The sequence below is a fragment of the Phragmites australis genome, chromosome 12 (assembly GCF_958298935.1).
Source record: "Phragmites australis chromosome 12, lpPhrAust1.1, whole genome shotgun sequence".
NCBI lineage: Eukaryota > Viridiplantae > Streptophyta > Magnoliopsida > Poales > Poaceae > Phragmites > Phragmites australis.
The window spans coordinates 16,080,806-16,102,630 of record NC_084932.1 but is presented as its reverse complement, the minus strand read 5'-3'; the positions used below and the strand labels follow the sequence as shown (position 1 = coordinate 16,102,630).

Below are 21,825 nucleotides of genomic sequence, written 5' to 3'. Positions count from 1 at the left end.
ATTCAAAAACAACTCAGGATCCAAATTCGATTCAGATTCCACAAACAACCGTAACAAAATGATCATATCTGTCTCATACGGAGTCATATGAAAGTGCTTAACCACAATTTAAAAAATTGCATCATGATCTTTCCAACTGATCCAGTCATATCAACAGATTCCCTATGAGTGACTCAGAATCATCAAAACAAACCGACCTTGTAACATAGATAGTCAGATTTTATTTTTTTAGTTTATTTTGTAGTGTCTAGGAGTCTTGCATGCCACATAAATAGTGGCCAGGTGTGCCCATAATATTCGAGTTTTGTTAAAGCATAATTTTGCTTAGGGTCAAACAACATTGTCTTAAGTTGTGTCTTGCGACCACCTAGTTAACTACTTTATAGAACTCTACCACATCAATACATCATTCTTTATCTATATTCATAATTTCATATTCTCTTCCATTATTCTAGCCTTTTCTTCGGTTGCTTATACGGATAAAACCTTCGTGTTCAAGTTGATCATACCCCATGGCAAGGTCAGTAACCTCTAGGAGTTGATTTAGTGATTGTCCAAACGTGCCGTCATCATACGAGTGTAGCCGAATTGTCAGTCATCTTCACAAAACCGGCGAGTGTTTTCTCATCGAAAGATGAGGACACCAATATTCATATCATGTTGTGCCGTTGTTTCCTCCCTAACCATGCCATCAAGACGCATGCGTCACGATCCTCCTGCCACCGGTTCTCCACCATCGTCTTGCTAGCATGCTTCTTGACTTTTATAGCTAGTGGGAGTGGAGAACAACCCAGCCTCGATCCTTAAAACCTAAAATCTTGTTGCTGGCCACAGCCGCTGTCACCGTATATGCAAACTAAGCTGAGTCATATTTGTTGAAAAGAAAAGTTTTTGATTAGTTGTATCTGTCTAGACATGCTGAACTGAGTTTCTGTTTGATTGATCAATCTGAAACCATATGAGCGGATGCAAGAATTGAGACTGTAATTGGTTACTCACATGAAAATAATTTTATAACACTGACAAGTGTACCTATCTATATGAGCGGATACAGGAGCCTGCATCCATAAGGCTAGGCTAGGCTGCATTCGTTTGGCACAGCTCGAATCAAGCTTCCCTCCCGGATCAAACTACAGACGTACATTTGCATCCACCGAACTAAATTGAAATAGTATATACGAACAATCAAATATATTTTTTCTAAATTATAGTATCCACTGTATCAGATTACTCCGTACAAACAACCCATCAAATCCAACATGACCGATGTAAGCCCTCGTCCTAGTCAACAGATAGATAATTTTTTGAAAAAGAAAGAGTTTTTTTTAACAGCAGCGCATGAGGCCCTCCCCGCTATCGCATCGGGCCGCTTGACGCTCCTAGCGGGGCCGTGCACGCTGGAGCTCCACCGAGACTCGCATTTTTCTGAACCCGATAATAGTCTAAACCCCACTGGAAACAGCCCACGCACCCGAGTCTCGAAACCCACGCCGCCTCCGCCTCGCCCCCCACCGTCGCTACCGCGTCTGAGCCTCGCAGCTAGCCCACCGCCGGAGACACACCCGCCGCCGCCGCCATGTCGAAGCCCGCCGACCAGCCGCCGTCGGACATGGATGTCGACCCCTCCGCCGCTGCCGCCGCCGAGGAGAAGCCGCCCGTCAGGTTCTCCATCAACGGTGAGCTCTCCTCCGTCAGCCGCCCCCTTCCCACGGTCAAAACGCTTCTTCCGTTTCCTGATTCAGCTCGGTTCCCGCAGTGCTGGAGCTCATGAAGGGGGCGCAGATGCAGCACGGCCTCCGCCAGAGCGACTACATGCGGTACAGGTGCGTGATGCGCTCCGCCCGAGCCCCCGAGCCCGCTAGATCCCTTCTTAGATCTGCACGTTTGGTTCCACTCGATTGCACGCGTCTAGTTCAATTATGGCCTCTTCTGTTTTCTTATCTTCCACGATCTCAGATATGTCTTGGGATGGGGGAATGTAATGTAAATTATCGAATTGCTGTGCCCTGCAATCCGAATTGTCCTGGCTTGTAGGCTATATGAAACCTGAGATCCTACCTAAGAAGTTGAAGAATTTTATACGTTTCTATACCATGCTTGCTCCACTTTTATGCGCTTGTACTGAGTGTCAAGGAGGACATTTGGTTTCAAGTTGTCAGCCTGGTTATTCGTGGGTGTGTATTATCTCCATCTTTTTCATGTTTTGTTTGCCCAAGGTATCATGCTCTCTGTTATTACTTAGTATGTTGCTCCTGTCCTCTTTCCCTGAAGGATTTTCCATTACCTGCAGGAGATACTGCTCTGCGCGACTCAGAAGGCTGTACAAGTCTCTTAAGCTTCTGCATGGCCGTGGTAAATACACCAGGAGGAATATAACCGAATCAACAGTGACAGATGTTAGGTCAGGTGCCTTCTGCTTATTTTATGCTATATGGCATGTTGCTGTCTCTCTTCATAATTCACTTTTTGGGTGTTATTTCTTTCTTCATTTTTAAAGGAAAGATAGAGGAAGGAGTCATTAATGAACAGTGTATGATGTGGCATGTGCTGGAACTCTAGCATGTGTCGTAGCAGACGCTTTGCTGATATTTTTTAGATAAAGGGATTGATATTTCATTAAGCTAATGAAAAATATCCCGACCTCTTCATGACAACATGAATGCGGCCGATCATTATTACAGAAACAAAAGCAAAAGGGCAGACTCTGTCTGTCACAAAGGCAACTAACATCCTAGGGAACTGGTTGTATTTCAGTTGTATTTCTAGGCTCTTGATGAACTGGTTTGGCACTGATATGATGTTTCAGTTGATAAGAGTGTTACTATTTTTTTGCGATCATGTAAAACCAATTAAGTTCTCTGGTGTCTTCTGGTGTAATGGGGAAACTTCTGTCGCTTTTGTGTAAAGGTTTTGAGTCATTAGTATTTGAGTAGTAGTGCTAAGCCCTTCCCCTAGCACTTTTTTTTTCATGCAGACATGCACACTTTTGTAGTATATGCATGTGGTGGTGGTGGTGTTTTTAATGGTTTGCATAGGAAGTTTAACAGAAATTGCAATCATAATTTAATTTTGCAAACTTCTACATCTTGTGTGAGCAATGACCACTGCAATTTGTGTGAACTTGGAGAGTATGTCCTGAGGCAATTTTAACATGTGAGAGCAGGTTTCTCCACATAATATTTTATATGGCTGAGAGAGCATGGAGCCATGCCATGGAAAAGAAAACTGCTGGTACAAATGCACAACAGTGTATCTACATGTTGGGTCGATTTAGGAAAGCAGTTAAATGGGCAATTCTTTTTTCACAATTATGTTCTGTAAAAGGAGATTCAAGGACATCTCTGGAAGCTGAGGTGTGTTCCTTACTATATTCTGTACCACTTTGCTCTCAATTGCAAATCTTTAATAAGATTTTTACACTATTTTCAAAACAGGAAAAATCATTCAATTTGGCTTGAAATATTTTTGCTCAAAATATTTTCTTTTCAGGCATATGCTTCATATATGAAAGGTGCTTTGTTTTTTGAGCAAGACAAGAACATAGAGGCAGCAATGATAAATTTCAAGAATACCAGGTTTGTGAAACTGTGCTTGCTTCATCAGAGTTTAGGATCGTTAGCCTTGTTAGGAACATCAACTTATATTCCCTAGATGTCATAGGTCAGTATATCTACATGTATAGGTGCGTAATATGCAGAAAACCCCTTATAAAACGGGGATATTACAGATGCACAATAAAACACGATATCTCTAACACCCCCCTCAAACTCACTGAGTTTAGAGAAATAGAACTTGTGTTGAGTTGCACTATGTGTCTTCATGAAGAGATCAACCAATTGAAGCTCTGAATGAACATATTGGAGAGCAATAACCCCATCTTGTACTTGTGACTGTGTGTAAGAAGCATTTTAATACCAATATGCTTAGTGAGCTCATGTTTACTGTATCTCAAGCAATAGTGATAGCACATGTACTTTCAGAGTAAAGTGTAGGCGCAGGAGACGAAACACCAAAATCCTCAAGTAACCACCGTAACCAACTAAGATTTGATGTCAACAACACCATGGCTCGTAACTCAGCCTCTGCATTGGATCGTTTGCTTTTTAGTCTTCCAAGCAATGAGAGAACCACCAAGAAAAATAGAGTAGGCAGAAAAAGATCGGCAATCAGAAGAATCACTAGCTTAAGTAGTGACAGAATAAGCATGGAGTTGTAAAGAGCTGGAATGTGGAAAGAATAGACGACGAGAGATAGTTCCATAAAGATAGCGCAAAACACGCAAAAGATGACTATAGTGGAGTTGAGTGGGAGCAAAAAACGAACTGAGGATGTGCATTGTATGAGAAATATCGGGACGAGTGACACCAAGGTAAACAAGACTCTCAATGAGATGATGGTAGCGGGTGGGATCCGTAAGAGTCTCACCATCAGTTGACCGAAGATGAAGGTTAAGCTCCATGGGAGTCTCAATTGTTCATCAATGAGAGAAGCACGATCAAGAAAAATATGCTTCTCTTGAGATAAAAAAAGCCTTCAAATGTAAAAGAAATCTCAATTCCAAGAAAGTAACGATGATGACCTAGATCAGACATAAGAAACTGCTCATTGAGACGAGCCTTCACAAAAGCAATATATTCATAATCATCTCTTGTAATGATTATGTCATCAACATATAAGAGAAGAAGAGTCCGACCACGAGACGAAGTGTGGACAAAGAGTGCAAGATCATAAGCACCAGTAGAAAAACTAGCAACAATGATCACAGAAGAAAATCGCTCAAACCATAGACGAGAGGCTTGCTTAATGCCATAAAGAGAGTGACGGGGACGATAAACCATGCCCTCAGGAACAGAATACCCTAGCAGTGGGTGCATGTAAACCTCACGCAACTCACCATTAAAAAAGGTATTCTTAACATCAAGTTGGAAGATAGATCACTTACGCACAAAGGCAACAAGAAGAGTGCGAACTGTAGTCCTGTGTGCCACATGTGCAAAAGTCTGACCATAGTCATGACCATGCTCCTGAAGGAAACCATGGGTGACAAGATGAGTCTTGTAGTACTCGAGAACTATCAGTATTGGTCTTAACCTTATAGACCCATTTGCACGTGATGGACGAACACGTGGGGGGAGAGGAACAAAATCCCACGTACCTGTGCACTCAAGAGCAGCATGCTCCTTCGCCATCGCATGGTGCCATTTCTAATGAACAACATAACGATAAGAAGACGACTCAACAGGAACAACACCAACAAAACCAAAATGATCAGGAGGCCGATCGAATGGCGGTCACGAAGGGAATAATGAGGAGAAGATGATGTTAATGAATCTCTAAAAGGAGACAACTCATCAGAAGTTGACTCAGCAAGATGTGAGACAGCATGAGAACGACCAATGCTAGAAGGCAGAGGAGGGTCTAGTGAGGTGGGAGTTAGGGACATGGAAGGCACCGAAGAAGGTGCAACAGGAGGAGGCGTCATAGGTAACAGGGGAAAAGAAGACGAAACAATGATAGGTGTGGTAGGAAAAGTGATAAAGAAAGTGGTTCATCCAAGGAAACTGAAGAAATGGGAGGGGTATGAGGATAGAAGAGACGAGACTCATCAAAAGTAACATCCTGAGAAATACGCATCCTGCGAGGAACAGGGTCCCAACACTAATAACTCTTATGCTCAGCACTTTAGCCAAGGAAGACACACTCAACAGGTTGAGCAGTCAGTTTGATATGCTCACGGGGAGTGAGAAGAACGTAACAAATACAACCAAAAAGGAAAAGTAATCAGGAAGGCGTCCACATAGACGCTCAAAAGGAATCCCACCCTTGAAAGCAGAAGAGGGTTGGATGTTGACCATGTAGGTGGCAGTGGAGACAGCCTCAGGCCAAAAATGAGATGTGACAGAAAAGGCAATAATAAGCGTGCGAGCTATCTCAAGAAGATGACGATGCTTACGTTTAGCAATGCCATTTTGACCTTTAGCACCAGGATAGGAGAACTGAGACAATGTTGCATGTTTAGCAAGAAAATTACAAAGGTGCTCGAAAGAAATTCACTAGCAGAATCAGCTCAAAAAACAGGAATGAGAGTGTCAAACTGAGTGCGAATCATAGTGACAAAGCACTTATATATAGATAACACTTTGCTACGAGAAGACTTGAAATAAATCCAAGTTTGGCGAGAGAAATCATCTATAAAGATAATATATAAAGATAATATAGTAGATATGGCCTCCTTTCAAAACGAAGGGAACTGGACCCTAAACATCAGAGTGAACAAGATCAAAAAGACACTGAGATAATGACTCGCTATAAGGATAAGGAAGCTAAATCTATTTACCAAGCTTACAACCCTAACAATATAAAGATACATCTCCCAAAACAGACCCTATAAGACCACAACGAACTAATGAAGACAGACACGACCCACATACATGACTAAGGCCTTGCTTGGCACAACTTCTGCTTGTGGCTTATGGAGTACAGAAGTTGTGCCTAACGGTAGGATTCTGCAGCAGATTATCAGTAAGCGGATTTTGAGAATGAATTGCATAATCTGGAGAAGAAGAATCTGTTTTTCACAAAATTCTTTAGGAAGTGGATTGTGCGAAAACACAAGATGTACCAAACGGGGCTCAAGATGATGATGTCACTGCTGGAAGGAGCCAGTAGTCGAGGAAGCAGAAAGATCGGTGGTGGCAACATAAGGAAGACGAAGCCAATCAAGCTCACATAGATGCTGGGAATCATGGTGCTGGGGGTCAGTACCAACCAGAGCACCCGTATGACGATCCTGAACACAACAAGAGTCAGAATCTAGAATAACGCGACAACCATGATTAGTAAGTTGACCAGTGGACATGAGCAACAGAAGAACACTAAAGGAAGAATTGCAAAGGGTGCCCCTACCAGCAACAGAAAGAGAAATCCATAAGCGGTAACAACATGAAGAGGAGAAACAAAAGGATGAAGCGAAGATAGACCGGAAGAATTAGAAGTCATAAAGGATGTCTTTGAGTCAAGAATCCAAGGTGATGTAACTGACTGTGCAGAAGGTGGTTTCTCATTGCTGGAAGATGGAGTAGCAAAATCAGCAGAACATGTTAGTGAGGAGGCAAAGGTAGCAACCAAGCTGCGAAACAGTGTCACAATCTCCTGTTGAGCGTCAGTCGAAGAGGTAGTCAATGTTGTCAGGGTAGAAGCACCAGATGGTCGTTGAAGATGCTTCTTCTTTCGGTAGTAGTTCACCTCAACATGACCCTTTTTGCTGCTATAGGTGCAGGGAGGGCGACCAACACCACATGAGGAGGCCGCAGAAGGCAAAGGAGTCGCACAAGGAGCAGGCGGCAGTGTAGACGAAGACGTAGGTGCAACAGGTGGACGAGCAGCCGACACTGAGGGAAGTAGTAGCAATTTAGAACCACGCAGACGAGTCTCAAAGGCAGCTCTATAAGGACCTCCACAAGCGTGATATAAAGATGACGTGCAAGCAGCTGAGCATGCAATTGCCCAAGCTCGGGACGAAGATGAGTCAGAAACTCATAGAGGTGGTGAAAATCCCTTTCAATACGCAAATCCAAACAACACTAACAAGAGCAGCAACTAACAACACAAAGGGAGTCCAATTGACGTCACACTGCCAACATCTGACCATAGAACACATCAACGGTGGCATCATCCTGCTAAAGAGATTACTCCTGGCGAACAACAAACAGGTAGCGAGCATCCCCAGAAAGCTCATAATTCTGACGAAGATGAGTCCATATCTGAAAGGCAGTAGAAAACAATCTCAAAAGAAAACTAGGGCTCAACACTAGCAACTAGAATGGACTCTACACAAGCATCATCATCCATCTACTATGCACAATCAAACAACCGATCACAATATAGCTCCAAGGCATCCTTGTTGGCGGAGACAACCTTATCATACATAGGCAACTGTGGCGGTTTCAGTAGATGTTTTGTCTGCTTTGTCAATGGAAGGTTGCACAGGCTCCATCGGAAGAACAGGGAAGGCGGACAAGAAATGTCGCTAGAGAGAACACCCCAAAGGCGAAGGCCACGCATTTGAATGTGCATATGATATACAAAATCCCGATAGTTGGCATCATCAAAGATCACCGAGCACCGAAGAAGTGATGAAGTGATGAACGACAGCGAGAGCGCAAAGGAGTAGCAGCGAGTGACGGCGAGAGCGCAAAAGAGTAGCGGCGAGCGACAGCGAGAGCGCAAAGAAAAGCAGTAGCAGCTGCAATTTTTTCTTTCTTTTCTTTTCTTTTTTTTATATATGCGGACACGTTACTCTGCTATTGAAGAAGACAGAGCACGCGAGGCAATCCGACGGTGGAGATGGAGCCAATGGATTGGTCCAGCGGCAGGGTGGAGCCAGCGGGCTGAAGTGGAGCCGGCAACTCTGATACGATGTTAGGAATAGCAACTTGTTTTCCCTGGAGGCCATATGACGGTATATATACATGTACAAGCAATATGCAGAAAATCCCTTATAAGATGGGGATATTACACATGCACAATAAAACACAATATATCTCTAACAAGTCTTACCATTATATCTTGTGTGGATATTTTGATTATTGTTGTTCCTTGCTGTTTGAAATCCTTTTTCAATGAGTAATTAGGGTGCAATTCTTTGATGATTTGAGTAATCTATTATCGTTTTCTCCATAGGGCTGTATATGAAGAGCTTGGGAAGTACGGCAGTATAGAAAATCAACTTTTGTGCCGTCAGCGCATTGAAGAAGTGGAACCTATGATTGATTTCTGTTCACACAAACTAGGTGGATCATCTTTACAATCACACGGACTCCTAGATATGGAAAAGGAGGGACCTGCTAATGATCTTCTCAAAGCGAAGATGGAGGTATTTTCTTTTCTTACTACTCTTCTGGCATACCTTGATATCTTTTTAAGAACTAATTAGAGGCTCAGTCTACCATAAAAAAATAATTTTGTAGTGTTAAGATACAATGTAGAGAGAAGGCAGGAGTTTTATCTTGAGGAAGAGTATTTGGGAATGGTTTTCCCTCTCATTCTTTTGGCGGTTCTGCATAGGGGGTAGGATGGTGTGGTTTTATTTCTTCACATCGAGTTACTGATTGTAGATTGCCCTTGGTGATGTAGACTTTCAATGGAATACTGGAATCATCCTCCGAAGGGGGTATGATGCAGATTCATTATAAAAATCATACAATGCAACAACAACAACAACAACAAAGCCTTTCAGTCCCAAACAAGTTGGGGTAGGCTAGAGATGAAACCCATAAGATCTTGCAAGTCTAGTCATGGCTCTGGCACGTGGATAGCTAACTTCCACGCACCTCTGTCCATGGCTAGTTCTTTGGTGATATTCCAGTCTTTCAGATCCCTCTTTACAGACTCCTCCCATGTCAAGTTTGGTCTACCTCGACCTCTCTTGACATTATCCGTACGCTTTATTCTTCCGCTATGTACAGGCGAAAATAACATGAACTCGAAGACAAACAAACAGAAACCACACATGCACTGCTATTTGTTTTCCAGGGCAAATTGCGGCATGACCATAATGACTCAGCGGCTGGGACCGGGTACATTATGGGGGCCTTGAAGTAGGCTTTCCAACAAGTACTAATTTGCCTCGTTTGGATTCCATGTGGAAGTTATGGGCATTTTGATCTAGACTTCAGTGGATGTGACATGTTGAATCTGAATTGGATTCAGACCTTATCTCTTGCTTCTTTGTTCGAGCTGAAATAAATATGTGAATAACAAGTATAAGGAAGCCTTTTAAACCTTTGGAAACTTGTGGTTAGCAGGGTGCTAGGATATGATCCTTCGGTGGCTTGCAAACCACATACTTCTCGAGTATGGAATTCTTGCTCGTTGTTCTGGACAGACTGCAGCACCATTTTTTTTTCCTTTTTATTAGAAACCTCCAATCGCATGCTGTTTGATTTGCTAGAAACTAGACTTCATAACCTTTCTGGATGTCCGTATGTTACGCACCAGAACACTCTGGACTGCTGCGGAAAGGTTAGTAGACTGCATGGACATGACCTGTGTGACAGAACCTTGATTGATCTTGTCTCCACTGCTCCTGTCCTTGGGTGATAGATACTTGTGTCTTGTATGGCTCATTTGTGTGATATCCAGCTATTCCACAACATTCGAAAGGCCTAGATGACTTCCTTTTTCATGTTGCCTTGGATTCACAGTAATCCCAGTTAAGGAAATTGAAGATAAGAGGGTTTAATCTAATTCGGATTGAACTCATTGCAGTCAGCAGGTTCAATTCAAAAGGCTATAACTTTCATACAGTCCAAATGGCACAAATAAGTATTCGTTGAAAAGCTTACGTCAAGGCCAATGTAATCAATCTTGTCCCAGCCTCTGATTTCTCCTGGTCATGCCGCATTTGCATCACAGAATGATGGCATAAATTTAGGTTTTCCTTCCTTTAGTCCAGAGTATTTTACAGCTTCTTTCCTGTTTTAGGTGGGGCCTATATAAGCTATTGTAAACGTCCAATGTTACTCATACCCGGCATTACAAATTGAAACTCACAGTTGCACTCTAGCTATTAGCTACATTCATGATGAGGGTCTCACCCTTGTTACCTTTGCTGACATGCTTCACTTCGGGAAGCACTAAGTTGTTCTTCCAGAGCCCAGCAGCATCCATTGTGGCTAGTTAGGTGGTGTTACCTATCCAATGAGCGAGGTAGGGTGAATTACTTTGTTACAGTTCTTACAGCATATAGGCATCATTCATTTGTCGAACTTCGTGAGTTTCAGATCCTAAGTCATTAAGATTGGGTTGCCCCCATATTAGGGACGTAGATAACACATTACTAGTTAGTTTGGTCATAGAGAGACTGCTATAGATAAGTTTCTGGCATTGACAAGAGAATGAAGAGACCAAAGCTTTGGATCATGTAGTTCTTATTGCATGTACATTGTTCGAACATGTGAAACATGAATATTCTGTCGAGTTTTAACTATATGTTTGAACTTTGGAGTTTTCTCAGGCCTTGCAATCTGCAAAGTTTTATTCACTATTTGAAAGTGCTGGTCGTTTCTGTTTAAGCCATGCTTAAACATCATATTTGCATGTTTCAATGACTTGTTTAGCAAATCATTGCTTTACCATTGATCGACTTTACTTTCAATATTACATGCAGCTGCATTCAGTTCTCAAAGTAATCTAGTTGGCAGAAGGATGGTGTTAGTGAATGCTGCATCGTTGAACTAGTACGATAGTGGAAGCACGGCACTAGGATGTAAAACATACATGGTCAAAGATTTTTTTTCACTGTTGTGATCAAGGCATCACACTCTTGGCATGATGATGTTTCGGTTGAACCTCTGGAGATCTGTCTGTCCGTAGAACAAAATCATGATGCCTTTTTAAATTCTATGACGTCTCTTAATATAGACAATTTAAGATGTTTGACATGTTGAGTGTTTTTGTTACGGAAAGTTAAAAAAAAGTTTCAATTCCTTCACAGGATAGTGCTAGAGAGGTTGGTTATGGGGGTCTTTGGGTTTGGTCACTTGCAAAACAAAAGAAAATAAGAAAATAAATGGTCTAGGTGGTCCTACGATGTTCCTGTGAGCTCATTTCATGGTAGGGCCACCAATTACTAGTATTACTTTCTTTTCTAGAACTTGGAATTATTTATAGATAATTTCATAAATGTAACGATGACTTGTTTTACCTATAGTTTTGGGTATGGTGGACGCCTCCCCACTCCCTCATATTCTAATTGATGTGTTCTGGAAAACTTTCAGGCTGTATTGTCCGAGACAAGATCACAGCAGGCAGCTTCCATGACCGAGTTTAACTGGCTTGGTCGCAGATTTCCTATTACCAATGCAAAGACCCGTGTCTCCATTTTGAAAGGTATATCATACTTTCTTGTTTTTAATTGCAGGGTTAATTTTGTGCAGAATGAGCATATAATTCTGTTCTTTCATTTCAAACTGAGATAATAGATAATTCAGGCCATAATAGATAACCAATAGAATCCTTATTTGAGCAATTTTCTTGCGATATCTGCTTAGTTTTATATTTGTGTACCTTTCTTTAATTTAGTGATATTATCAGCTCAGCAGCTGGAGAGAGATTTGAATGGTGCAGCCACAGAATCAGTTGCTGCTGACAAAAAGCTTGCCATTTTTGATAAAATATTTTCTGCATACCATGATGCTCAGAGCTGCATCCGCAATGACCTGGTATGAAATTCAACCTTTGACTGGTTATATTATGTAGGGACTAGAGAAGTTATACATTGTTTACAGTTTATAGTTTATATTCTATGTAGGCTTCTGCTGGCAATGCTGAGAATATAAGAGACGACTTGAATGGTCTTGACAAGGCTGTTAGTGCTGTTTTAGGATTGAGGACTATAGAACGTAACAAGCTACTTGTTAGCATTGCTAAAAGTAGATTTACAAAGCATCGAGATGAGAAAAATGAGAAAGTCACAAAGCCGGAAGAACTTGTTCGCCTATATGATCTGCTAATTCAGGCAAGTTTGTTTTGTATCACGTCTTTACTAGAGTTGTGTGCTTTTGCTGATGCGAAACTGCTTTTTGCAGAATACAACAGATTTGACAGATTTAGTTAACTCTGGAAGAAACAAAAATGAAGAAGAGAACTCTTTTGTTCATGAGTATGAGCTGAAAGGCTTGGCTTTCCGAGCTGAGAGGTTTGTTACACCATATCAAGTCTAGCAAACTCTTTAACGACCAACCTTCTTTGCATCCATTGTCTCTCCTTTGGCGATAGATCTGTTCGTGAACTATATTATGATTTTCACCATTTTATTTGTTGGTTTGTATGACTTGCTTGCTACCCGATATGCATTTACACCAATTATTTATCATTTGTATAAATCTTTCTGCTTAGAAAACTTGATGTCTAATGCCTGGTGGATTATCCTTACAAATTTCCTTCGAACATCATGCAGATGTTTCTTTTTGGCAAAGTCATATAGTTCTGCTGGTAAAAGGGCTGAAGCATATGCATTATTCTGTCATGCCCGTTCTCTCGCTGATTCTGCACTGCAACAGCTTGCAAACAGTTCTGACAAGGTTTGCCACTGAACCAACGCTTCCATTGTGCCACTCATAATTATACGTGAATTTCGTGAATTAAATATTTTGCTTGCGTATTGGTTTGGATCTTAAGAACTATTAATGTGAGACCGTGACACTAGATACAGGCTATTTTATTTGTTGGTCATAGTTTTTGGTCTTTACTAAGTTGAAGCAAATTGAATCCCAAGTTAACTAAGGCTTTCTCAGAATCTTGGCTTTCATGTTTTCTGTTGTAAAAAAGGTACTTAATTCTAACTCATGCTCATTTTCCATAGGCCTTAATCCAAGATCTGAAGTCTCTATCTGACAATTGTAGATCCAATAGCTGCATAGAACATGCAACAGGTATTATGGAGGAGGAGAGTGTTCCTTTAAGACTTTCCAAAGGAGTCTCAACTATGTCACTTGGTGACGATAAATCAAAGGTATGTTTTAACCATGGAATGTGTCCATATAAGCATGGACTAGTTGTGATGTTTAGATCTTGTGCTATGGTGGTTTATTTTCATGAAAGTTTTGGGGAAGTAACTGGATAACCCAAAGATTTACACCATGTTGACTATTAAATACTGCTTGGGGTGATAAGGGCCTTGGGTAACTTGTAACAAGCTCATGTGTATAAATCTGCATTCCTCGAGTAAATATTGCAGAAATATTGTTCTACAAAATTATATTTGAGCATAGCAAAGGTGAAACTATTGCACAAACTAGGAGTGTCAGTGTGTATTATGACCTGATATGTTTGGTTACCAGTCACCGTTTTTTAGGCTGGCTGCATGGTTATTAGGAAGTGATTGTGGTTTAAGTTGTTTAAGTTGTCTAGATTTGCAAGCTAAGTTGGCACTTGGTGATTTTTTGTCTTTTCCTCCACAATGATACTTTGCACAGCAATCCAAGCTGGTACTGGACATTTCTTATAACAGATACTTGTGATAAACTGATATTTTGTAGGAGAACAAATATCTTCTTGATATGCTAGAGAGCTATGAGTCAGCAATTGGTGAGCCAAACACCAAAGCTCTATGTCGCATCGTACAATTCCCACCTCCCTTCCAAGCGGTTCCATGCAATCCAATTGTGCTTGATATGGCATACAACACGATTGAGTTCCCAAGCCTTGAGAACCGAATGAAGAAAGAAAAGAAGGGGCTTCTGAGCAGACTCTGGGGGTGAAAGGAAGACGGCATTCTTCCTCTTGGATGTTGGTACATTATCCTGGTCGTTTGATTTTGGTACATTATTCAAAGGTAGATGATTCTCTCATTATATTGTTTGTTTATGAGTGAAAGATTTTTGTCATACCTATCTTTCGTTCCCCTTGAGAAAAATTCGGACAATCTTTTGTCGGCAAGAATATTTCGTATTTACTATTCCAATGTACATCACTCTCAGCGACATTCAGCCTAACCTTAATTTGTTATACAGCATTGAGCAATTACTGAAATAGTTCGGATTATTGAATGTTAAATTGTTTAATTTTTCTCATCTTGTGTACTCACCTTTCGGGGAAAAAAATGTTTTCTATATCAAGTGATGCCTCTTGCTACTCAGTTCTCTACTTTTTTAATAAGGAAAAGGTTTTCTATATCAAGTGATACCTCTTCATATATCGAGGTTTGCGAGAGAAGTTCTCTACAATATGTAGAGCAGTTCTCTACAATCTGTAGGGGCTGTAAAATTCTTTGCGATACTTCAAAGTTTTGGTGAATCGGAAGAGTACATTACTTGCATAGATACACCGAGGGCGTGATTGTGAAGGGGCATTTTTCACATACAAGGTGTAGCGGTTGCAACGGAAATCATCAGGCCCCGTAAATGCACCAAAGGATGCTAAAATGAAAATCCCAATCTTGACCATAGGATCGTGTGCACAGTCCAATGGCCGTAGTACAAAGTTCAGATATGAAGTTGGGGAAAATCTAGACGTAGAGGACCCGCGTTGTCTTAACGCGAGACCGGTCGTGGACGCACTCCGAGGGCGTGATGTGCCGTGTGCGCCCAGCGCTCTATGTCAGAGAATTCACACTCAGCGCCTTCGAGCCATGTGCCGAGGTGATGGTCCATTCGTAGAATAAGTTTTGCCCGTGGTTCATTTTTGGAAAATGGTTTTCTAAGAAAGGCCAAAATAGGAAAATGAAACATGTTTGCACTAGTTTAGTCATGATATGCTTTACTACATGGACTTGAGAGAACAATAGAGCAATAGCGTCACAGCGATTGACAGGAGCACTAGTGGGTTTGGAATCCATGCAGATAATAGGAGAAATTGCATTGCTATTGGGCAGGGGTATATATTGGTTTGGAATAAGTCTATTCTTGGAACAAGATATCGTCTTGTCCCAGCAAGTACGGCGAGAGTTTTTTCTAAAGAGGAGACTCAAGTTTAGAGATAAAGCTTGAGAGGAAGAACCACCAGAATGTATTGATCGTAAAAATAAGGACAGAGCTAGGGGGAGTATTACAAGAAATCTTTGTGATTATACTCCTCCGTGCTGTGTTGAGCGTGTCCTCTTTTTTCCTTCTTCTTCCAGGTGACCACGACCTCCTATTTATAAGGTAGTACGTAGCTTAATGTACAAGTTATCATGATATACAAATATCTAAGACCTGACCGAATTACTATGTCTCATCCTGGATAACTATCTTTTACCATATATAGAAGATAAATATCTATCGTGGTAACTATATTAGTGCTTGCCCCCTGAGGGGTGAGCCGGCTGCCAATTACGGCCCGGTATCGCTCTGTCGGGGGTGTCAGGACGACTTGCATCGTGTTGGGATGTCAGGATAAACACCACTTGCACCGGCATTTATCATCCGTCACCTCGCGTCAGGTTGACGGCAGAGAGGGGAGTGTCCTTTCTTCTCCGATATTATCTCCGGAGGCCGGTCGCGCCTTTAAGCTTTGGAAGGCCGCATGGCCACCGGAGGGGTGGCCCAAAGGGGTCCACAGCTCCTAGGGATAAGGCCTCCTGTTGAGTTCGAAGGTCGAAGGCTTCTGGGGAACTTGCTGTAGCTTCGAGTCTTCAGAAGGCCACATATGAGCCGGAGAAGTGGTTCGAAGGGACTTGCAGCCTCTAGGGATGGGGGCCTCCTGCCGAGCCTAGAGGCCGAAGGCTCTAGAGGGACCTTTGATAGCGACCGCCAACTATTATCCTCAGGCTAATCTATTTTCCCCCAACAGTACCTCCTCATTCTTTGACCTTAACGTTTGGAGGGGTGAGAGGATGTAGAGGAAAACCAACTTCAGCCTAGGTTTGTAACAAGAATAACCGAAAGCCATTCCCTGTCTCTGAGGAGTTTTTCGGCGGGAACTGCGGGTGTTGATGGTGAAGCTCAATGCTGACGATGCATTGGTGATGACGGCACACCCTGGGGTTATGCTGAGGTCGGAGGTGCAGCCGGCCTCGAAATCAGAGTGGAGGACCGAAGACGTCCAGCGGAGGAGGTACGTTCCAGAGCCCATTGGAGTTGGAGTATACGGTATCGGGACTCGGGGCCGGAGAGACGTCAGTGGAGGTGATGCGCTCGGGGGTCCGTGCCGAGGCCGATTTAGATTCTTTGGACTGTTTTGGTGTTGGGTCTTCCCGCTATTTGAATTTGTTAGTGTGGGGGATCACGTGTGGGATTAGGGAATCCCCATGTTTGCCCGTTTGAGGATGATAGGATGGGATGTGTCACTGGCACGTTTCTGACTGGATAATGCTTGGGTTTGTCTAGGGTCTTGTGCCTACGCCCCTGGTAGGCCCCAAAAGGGGTCTAGGTCATTATTGTGATGGGACATTCGTGCTTCTAACAAGGCATTGCCGTGGGATGCTGCCATGTGTCGGTGGGACGACCGGGATATGGCCACGGGACACCAGAGATTAATGAGGGACGCCATGGAGTGACGTCGATTTGGTTCCGCTTCTCTTCCTGGGCGGACGTGGCCGCTTGGCCCGAGTATAAAGCGGGGGTCATTCTACTGGATCTATCACCGCCCCATGAGCGAACACTTAACTTGTCTTTAAATATGGCATCTTCTTCTTCCTCATCCTCTTTGAAAACATCGATGATCTCGACTGCTTCTACTGGGGCTGGGCCATTTTGGCCACCGTTGGTGGCACCAGTCCGTCTAACTTTCGTCCCTATGGGACGAATAGCTGCCTGTTGCCCCTACCCAACCTTTGATTTGGGAGACCATACCTATCGAGATCATCGATATTTCCTATGACGATGCGGGGATCGACTGGGATCTCCTGCTGGGGGGAGAGTGACGAGGAGGAGCAGACTTCGACGGCGAGGGATGGGAAGAAGCGGGAGGAGGACCCCACGGTGCCTCCTTCGGTTTCTTCCTCATCTTCTGACAGCTCGGTGGTCAGCTACTGCATCAGCTTCTGTGGAGGCAAGCCGCGAATGAGGTGTATACGCCACTCCATGCGTGGCCCCTGCCGGGATCCGTAGGAGGCGAAGGTGGCTGTCGGTGTATCAGGAACCGGGGGTCCCCGAATCCCGAGGCCAGGCCAGCAATCCGCCACATGGCGCCATCCCGCGAAATCTCCCCCGCAAGGTGAAAAAGATCAAGTCCCGGGAGAGGGCGCTTGGGGCCACAGTCGGTGGTCCCCGGGTACCCCAGTTCCCCGATGATCCACGAAGTCTAAGTGCCGGGAAGAAAGTGCTCAGGAAGGTGTGCGGTGACCTCCGAGCACCCGAGTCCCCCGACGACCAGGAAAGCTAAGTACCGGGAGAAATGTGCCCAGGGCCGCTAGCGGTGGCCCCCTGGGCACCCAAGTATCCCGAGGACCCACTGAAGGAAGTTCCGGGAGAGAGTGCTCGGGGTTGCGTGCAGCAGCCCCCGAGCACTCGGTCCCCCGAGGAGCCGTACAAATGTGCCCGGGAGAGAGCGCTCGGGGAGGTGAACCGTACCCTGAGCACTCGGTTCCCCGAGGACAAGAAAGGGCACTCTCAGGAGAGAGTGCTCGGGGAGGTGAACAGTGACCCTCGAGCACTCGGTTCCCCGACGACCCAGAGAGCCCCCTGATAGTGGCCCCCGAGGGGCCCACCGATGAGGTGTCAGCCAGTCAAAGGTCCAAGGCCGCATTTAAAGAGCGTGCGTGGCCTGTCACCTCCAACTGCTCCCGCCACGCTCAGTGTCAGTTTCTGCCACATTCTAACAGGGGGGCGTGGGGTCATTGAATGCACGGGTCCCATCCTGTGCTATCCGGCCCGTCTCGGGATAACGTCGTAAGGGCCGAGGCGTTCCGTCTGCCGCGCTGCTGTGGCAGGGGAACAAGACAGAGCGGGCACGCCAGGCCGCTCTGCGGCTGCCCGGTGGCCCTCTCCACGGCGCCCGTTGCCAGTGCATTTATGGTGACGGACGACCGGGCATGGGACGCATTTTTCACCTCCGGTCACTTCGCCCAGAGGAAATGATAACACCATTTCCATTTATGGTATCTCGGAACTCGTGCCCCCCTCCCGTTCGGGGCACGGTGCTGTCGGCAGGTATTTAATGCAACCGGTGGTACAGAAGAAAACGAGGGTAGAGAAAAAAAGACAAGCTTCGGAAGAGGGAAACAATTGCTCATAAACAGAGAAGAGAAGATCACAGGCCGAAGAACAAAGAGCCCCAGGCTCTAAGATAGATAAACATTCTTGTAACCAGCAACATCCTTGAGGGACTTTCTCAGGGCATTTATAGTATCCATACAGGAGTAGGGTGTTGCGCCCCCATGCGGCCCGAACCTGTCTAAACCGCCGGTGCATTTACTCCGTTCCGCATTAGATCACTCCACCCCACCGGCCATCGCATTCATACCCATTTATTTCTCCGGCGAACATATTCAGGATCATCCCCGGCCGAATCTCTAAAAAGGGGTCCCCCAGGATCCCTGCGACAGGAGTTCACCCTCCGATAGCTGACGCACCAGGTAGGGGGGAAGCATCCCTGAATCTGTTTGTTTATTTTCTTGTGCAAAAAAATGGCCGGTGGTCATCGCCTCCAGCGTTCCAGCTCCAGTTTCGGCTCCAGTTCCGGCGGGGAAATGCAGCCCCTCGCACAGGAGGCCCCAGTCGCTGCTGCGTCCCAGCAGCAGCCGCGATCTGCACGCGTGGCGTTCCCCTCTCATGGGGACCAGGGCGCTGGGCCCAGCAGGGCCGCCGCCGCTGTCGCCGGTGCACCATCCGACCCCCAGCCGGTGGCCGAAACTCCTGCCGTAGGTCCGCATCTGGACAGCGCCGGGCGCCTCTCTTGCGTAGACTCGCCTTCGAACGAGGCCAGCACCGGGAGCGCGCTGCTTGCGGCGCACGCTCTCCTCAGGCATCCGCCAGTCCAGCGGCGAGGGAAACCCCGGAGGGCCGCTGGCTCCAGGAAGTCGCTACCCTGGTCAGCACTGCCTGCCGCCAGGTGCTGGCCGAGAGTTCCCGCGCCACCACCTAGCGTGGCGCCGCTAGGACCGGCCCATCGTCGGGTGGCGTTCACGCTGGCCGGGGGGCCTCCAGGCGGAGCGCCGCCCCCCTAGCCACTTCCGGAACCCAGGACCTCCGCTTACACCTCAATGAGCGGAGGGGCATCAAAGACGCGCGCGTCACTCTCGAGCGCCAGCGGGAGACCCGGCAGGAGGCTGAAGCTGAGGACCAGGCTTCCTCCTTGCCAGCCCATGATCGCCGGGGCTCCCCGGCTCAACGGCATTCACTGCCCAAGGGTGCTGCTCGCGTCGCAGGGTACGGCACCGGGTGCCGTGCCTTCGCCAGTGAGCTCCGCCGGGTCAAATGGCCCACCAAGTTCCGCCCTGAGCTTCCAGAGAAGTACGATAGGTCCATCGACCCCGTCGAGTTCCTCCAGATATACACCACCGCTGTCCAGGCGGCTGGTGGCAGCAAAAAGGTGATGGCTAACTACTTTCATGTTGCCTTGAGGGGCTCTGCCCGCTCTTGGCTTATGAACTTACCCCCAGGATCTATCAGCTCCTGGGATGATCTTTGCCACCAGTTCGTGGCTAATTTTCAGGGCACATTCACGCGCTCCGGCCTGGAGTGCGACCTCCATGCCGTCAAGCAGCAGGAGGGGGAGACGCTGCGACGCTTTATTCAGCGCTTCAGCCAGGTCCGCAACATCATCCCGCGGATAACCCCCCACGCTGTCATTGTCGCTTTCTGGCAGGGCGTCCGCGACGAGCGGATGCTCGAGAAGCTAGGCACGCACGAGGTTGAGACCACCGTGGAACTTTTTGCGCTGGCCGACAAGTGCGCTAAGGCGGCGGAAGCTCGGGCTTGGCACGTTCCGTGCCCTGAGCACCCGCCGCCGATCAATCAGGTCCTTCCCGCTCCGATAGGCGGGAAAAGAAAAAGAGAAGGAGGCGCGAGGCTGTCCCCGTCGAGCCAGCCCAGGGCCCCGCCCGTGGGCCGGCCCAGGAGCCCGCCCGCCGGCAAGCACGCCGGGCGGCCGCCGACAGACGGCCTGCGCCCTCGAGAGCCCCGGCCCGAGCCCCTCCTAGGGCTCTGGCTCCCGCAAGGGCTCTGGCTCCCGCCAGGGCTCCCGCTCCAGCAAGGCCCCCCGCTCCTGCGGGGCCCGAGCCGGGGAAGTGGTGCCCGATCCACCAGACCAGGTGGCATGACCTCACGGAGTGCCGCGCGGTCAAGGGCCTCGTCGAGTAGCGCCAAAGGGACCGCGATGAGCTCCGTGGGGGTGGCGACGATGAAGCCGCCCCCAACAACACAGAACTCGGCTTTCAGGAGCCTGAGCACACCGTCGCCTTCATCGACGGAGGCGCGTACACGCCCTCCTCCCGCCGCAGTGTCAAAACCATGCGGCGTGAGGTGTGCTTGGCGACCCCGAGTGAAGAGGCCGCAAGGCCTCTAAAGTGGTCGGACGCACTGATCACGTTCAGCTTGGCCGACCACCCCGCCGGTACTGTAGGCGTGGGGTGACTACCCCTGGTAGTGTCCCCCACCATCTGCAACGTGAAGGTCAGTAGGGTGCTGATCGACAGGGGTGCAGGCCTTAACCTCCTCTCCAAGGAGGCTTTCGAGAAGCTGCAAGTGCCCTCCAGGCGCCTAAAGCCGTCGCTCTAGTTTTACAGGGTGACGCCCGGGCACTCCCTGCCCCTCGGGCAGGTCGAGTTGCCCGTGACATTCGGGAGCTGGGACAACTTCCGAACGGAGAACGTCATCTTCGACGTCGTGGAGCTCCCCCTCCCCTACAACGCCATCCTCGGGCGCCCGGCGCTCGCTCGGTTCATGGTGGTTACGCACTACGCGTACCTCACGGTCAAGATGCCGGGCCCAGCGGGCCCCATCTCCGTGTTCACCGGGTGAAGTAGAAGGTCCGGCGGCAGGCGCCCGAGTGCCAGGAGTTCATCCGGGAGCAAGTCAACAAGCTCCTTGACGCCGGATTTATCCGAGTGGTCCTCCACCCCGAGTGGCTACCAAACCCAGTTATCGTCTTGAAGGCCAACGGCAAGCTCCGCATGTGCGTGGACTACACCGATCTAAACAAGGCTTGCCCCAAAGATCCTTTTCCTTTGCTCCGCATAGATCAAATTGTAGATGCAACCACGGGATGTGATCTTTTGTGTTTTTTAGATGCAAACTCTGGTTATCACCAGATTCGCATGGTCACAGAGGATGAAGAAAAAACTGCTTTTACCTCTCTGGTGGGGACTTATTGCTATGTGTCGATGCCTTTTGGTTTGCGCAATGCTGGGTCTTCTTTCCAGTGCGCTATCTGCATCACCCTTGATTCGCAGGTTGGCCG

At 46.6% G+C, this 21,825-nt stretch overlaps 1 protein-coding gene across 2 annotated transcripts; it reads left to right on the top strand.

Annotated features, from left to right (window-relative positions):
- Nucleotides 1-1,423: 1,423 nt before the first annotated feature.
- Nucleotides 1,424-14,576, top strand: LOC133886813 (uncharacterized). Of its 2 annotated transcripts, none has more exons than XM_062326661.1 (13): nucleotides 1,424-1,676; nucleotides 1,757-1,823; nucleotides 2,291-2,401; nucleotides 3,164-3,353; nucleotides 3,490-3,575; nucleotides 8,683-8,875; nucleotides 11,781-11,892; nucleotides 12,085-12,224; nucleotides 12,314-12,520; nucleotides 12,591-12,700; nucleotides 12,962-13,085; nucleotides 13,367-13,516; nucleotides 14,043-14,576. In XM_062326661.1, exons 1-13 carry the CDS (start codon nucleotides 1,577-1,579, stop codon nucleotides 14,262-14,264), a joined length of 1,812 nt encoding a protein of 603 aa, XP_062182645.1. In that variant the 5' UTR covers nucleotides 1,424-1,576; the 3' UTR covers nucleotides 14,265-14,576. The 2 variants fall into 2 exon arrangements, with proteins under 2 accessions (XP_062182645.1, XP_062182646.1); XM_062326662.1 differs by having other exon boundaries at nucleotides 1,425-1,676; nucleotides 12,097-12,224.
- The last annotated feature ends 7,249 nt before the right edge of the window (nucleotides 14,577-21,825 follow it).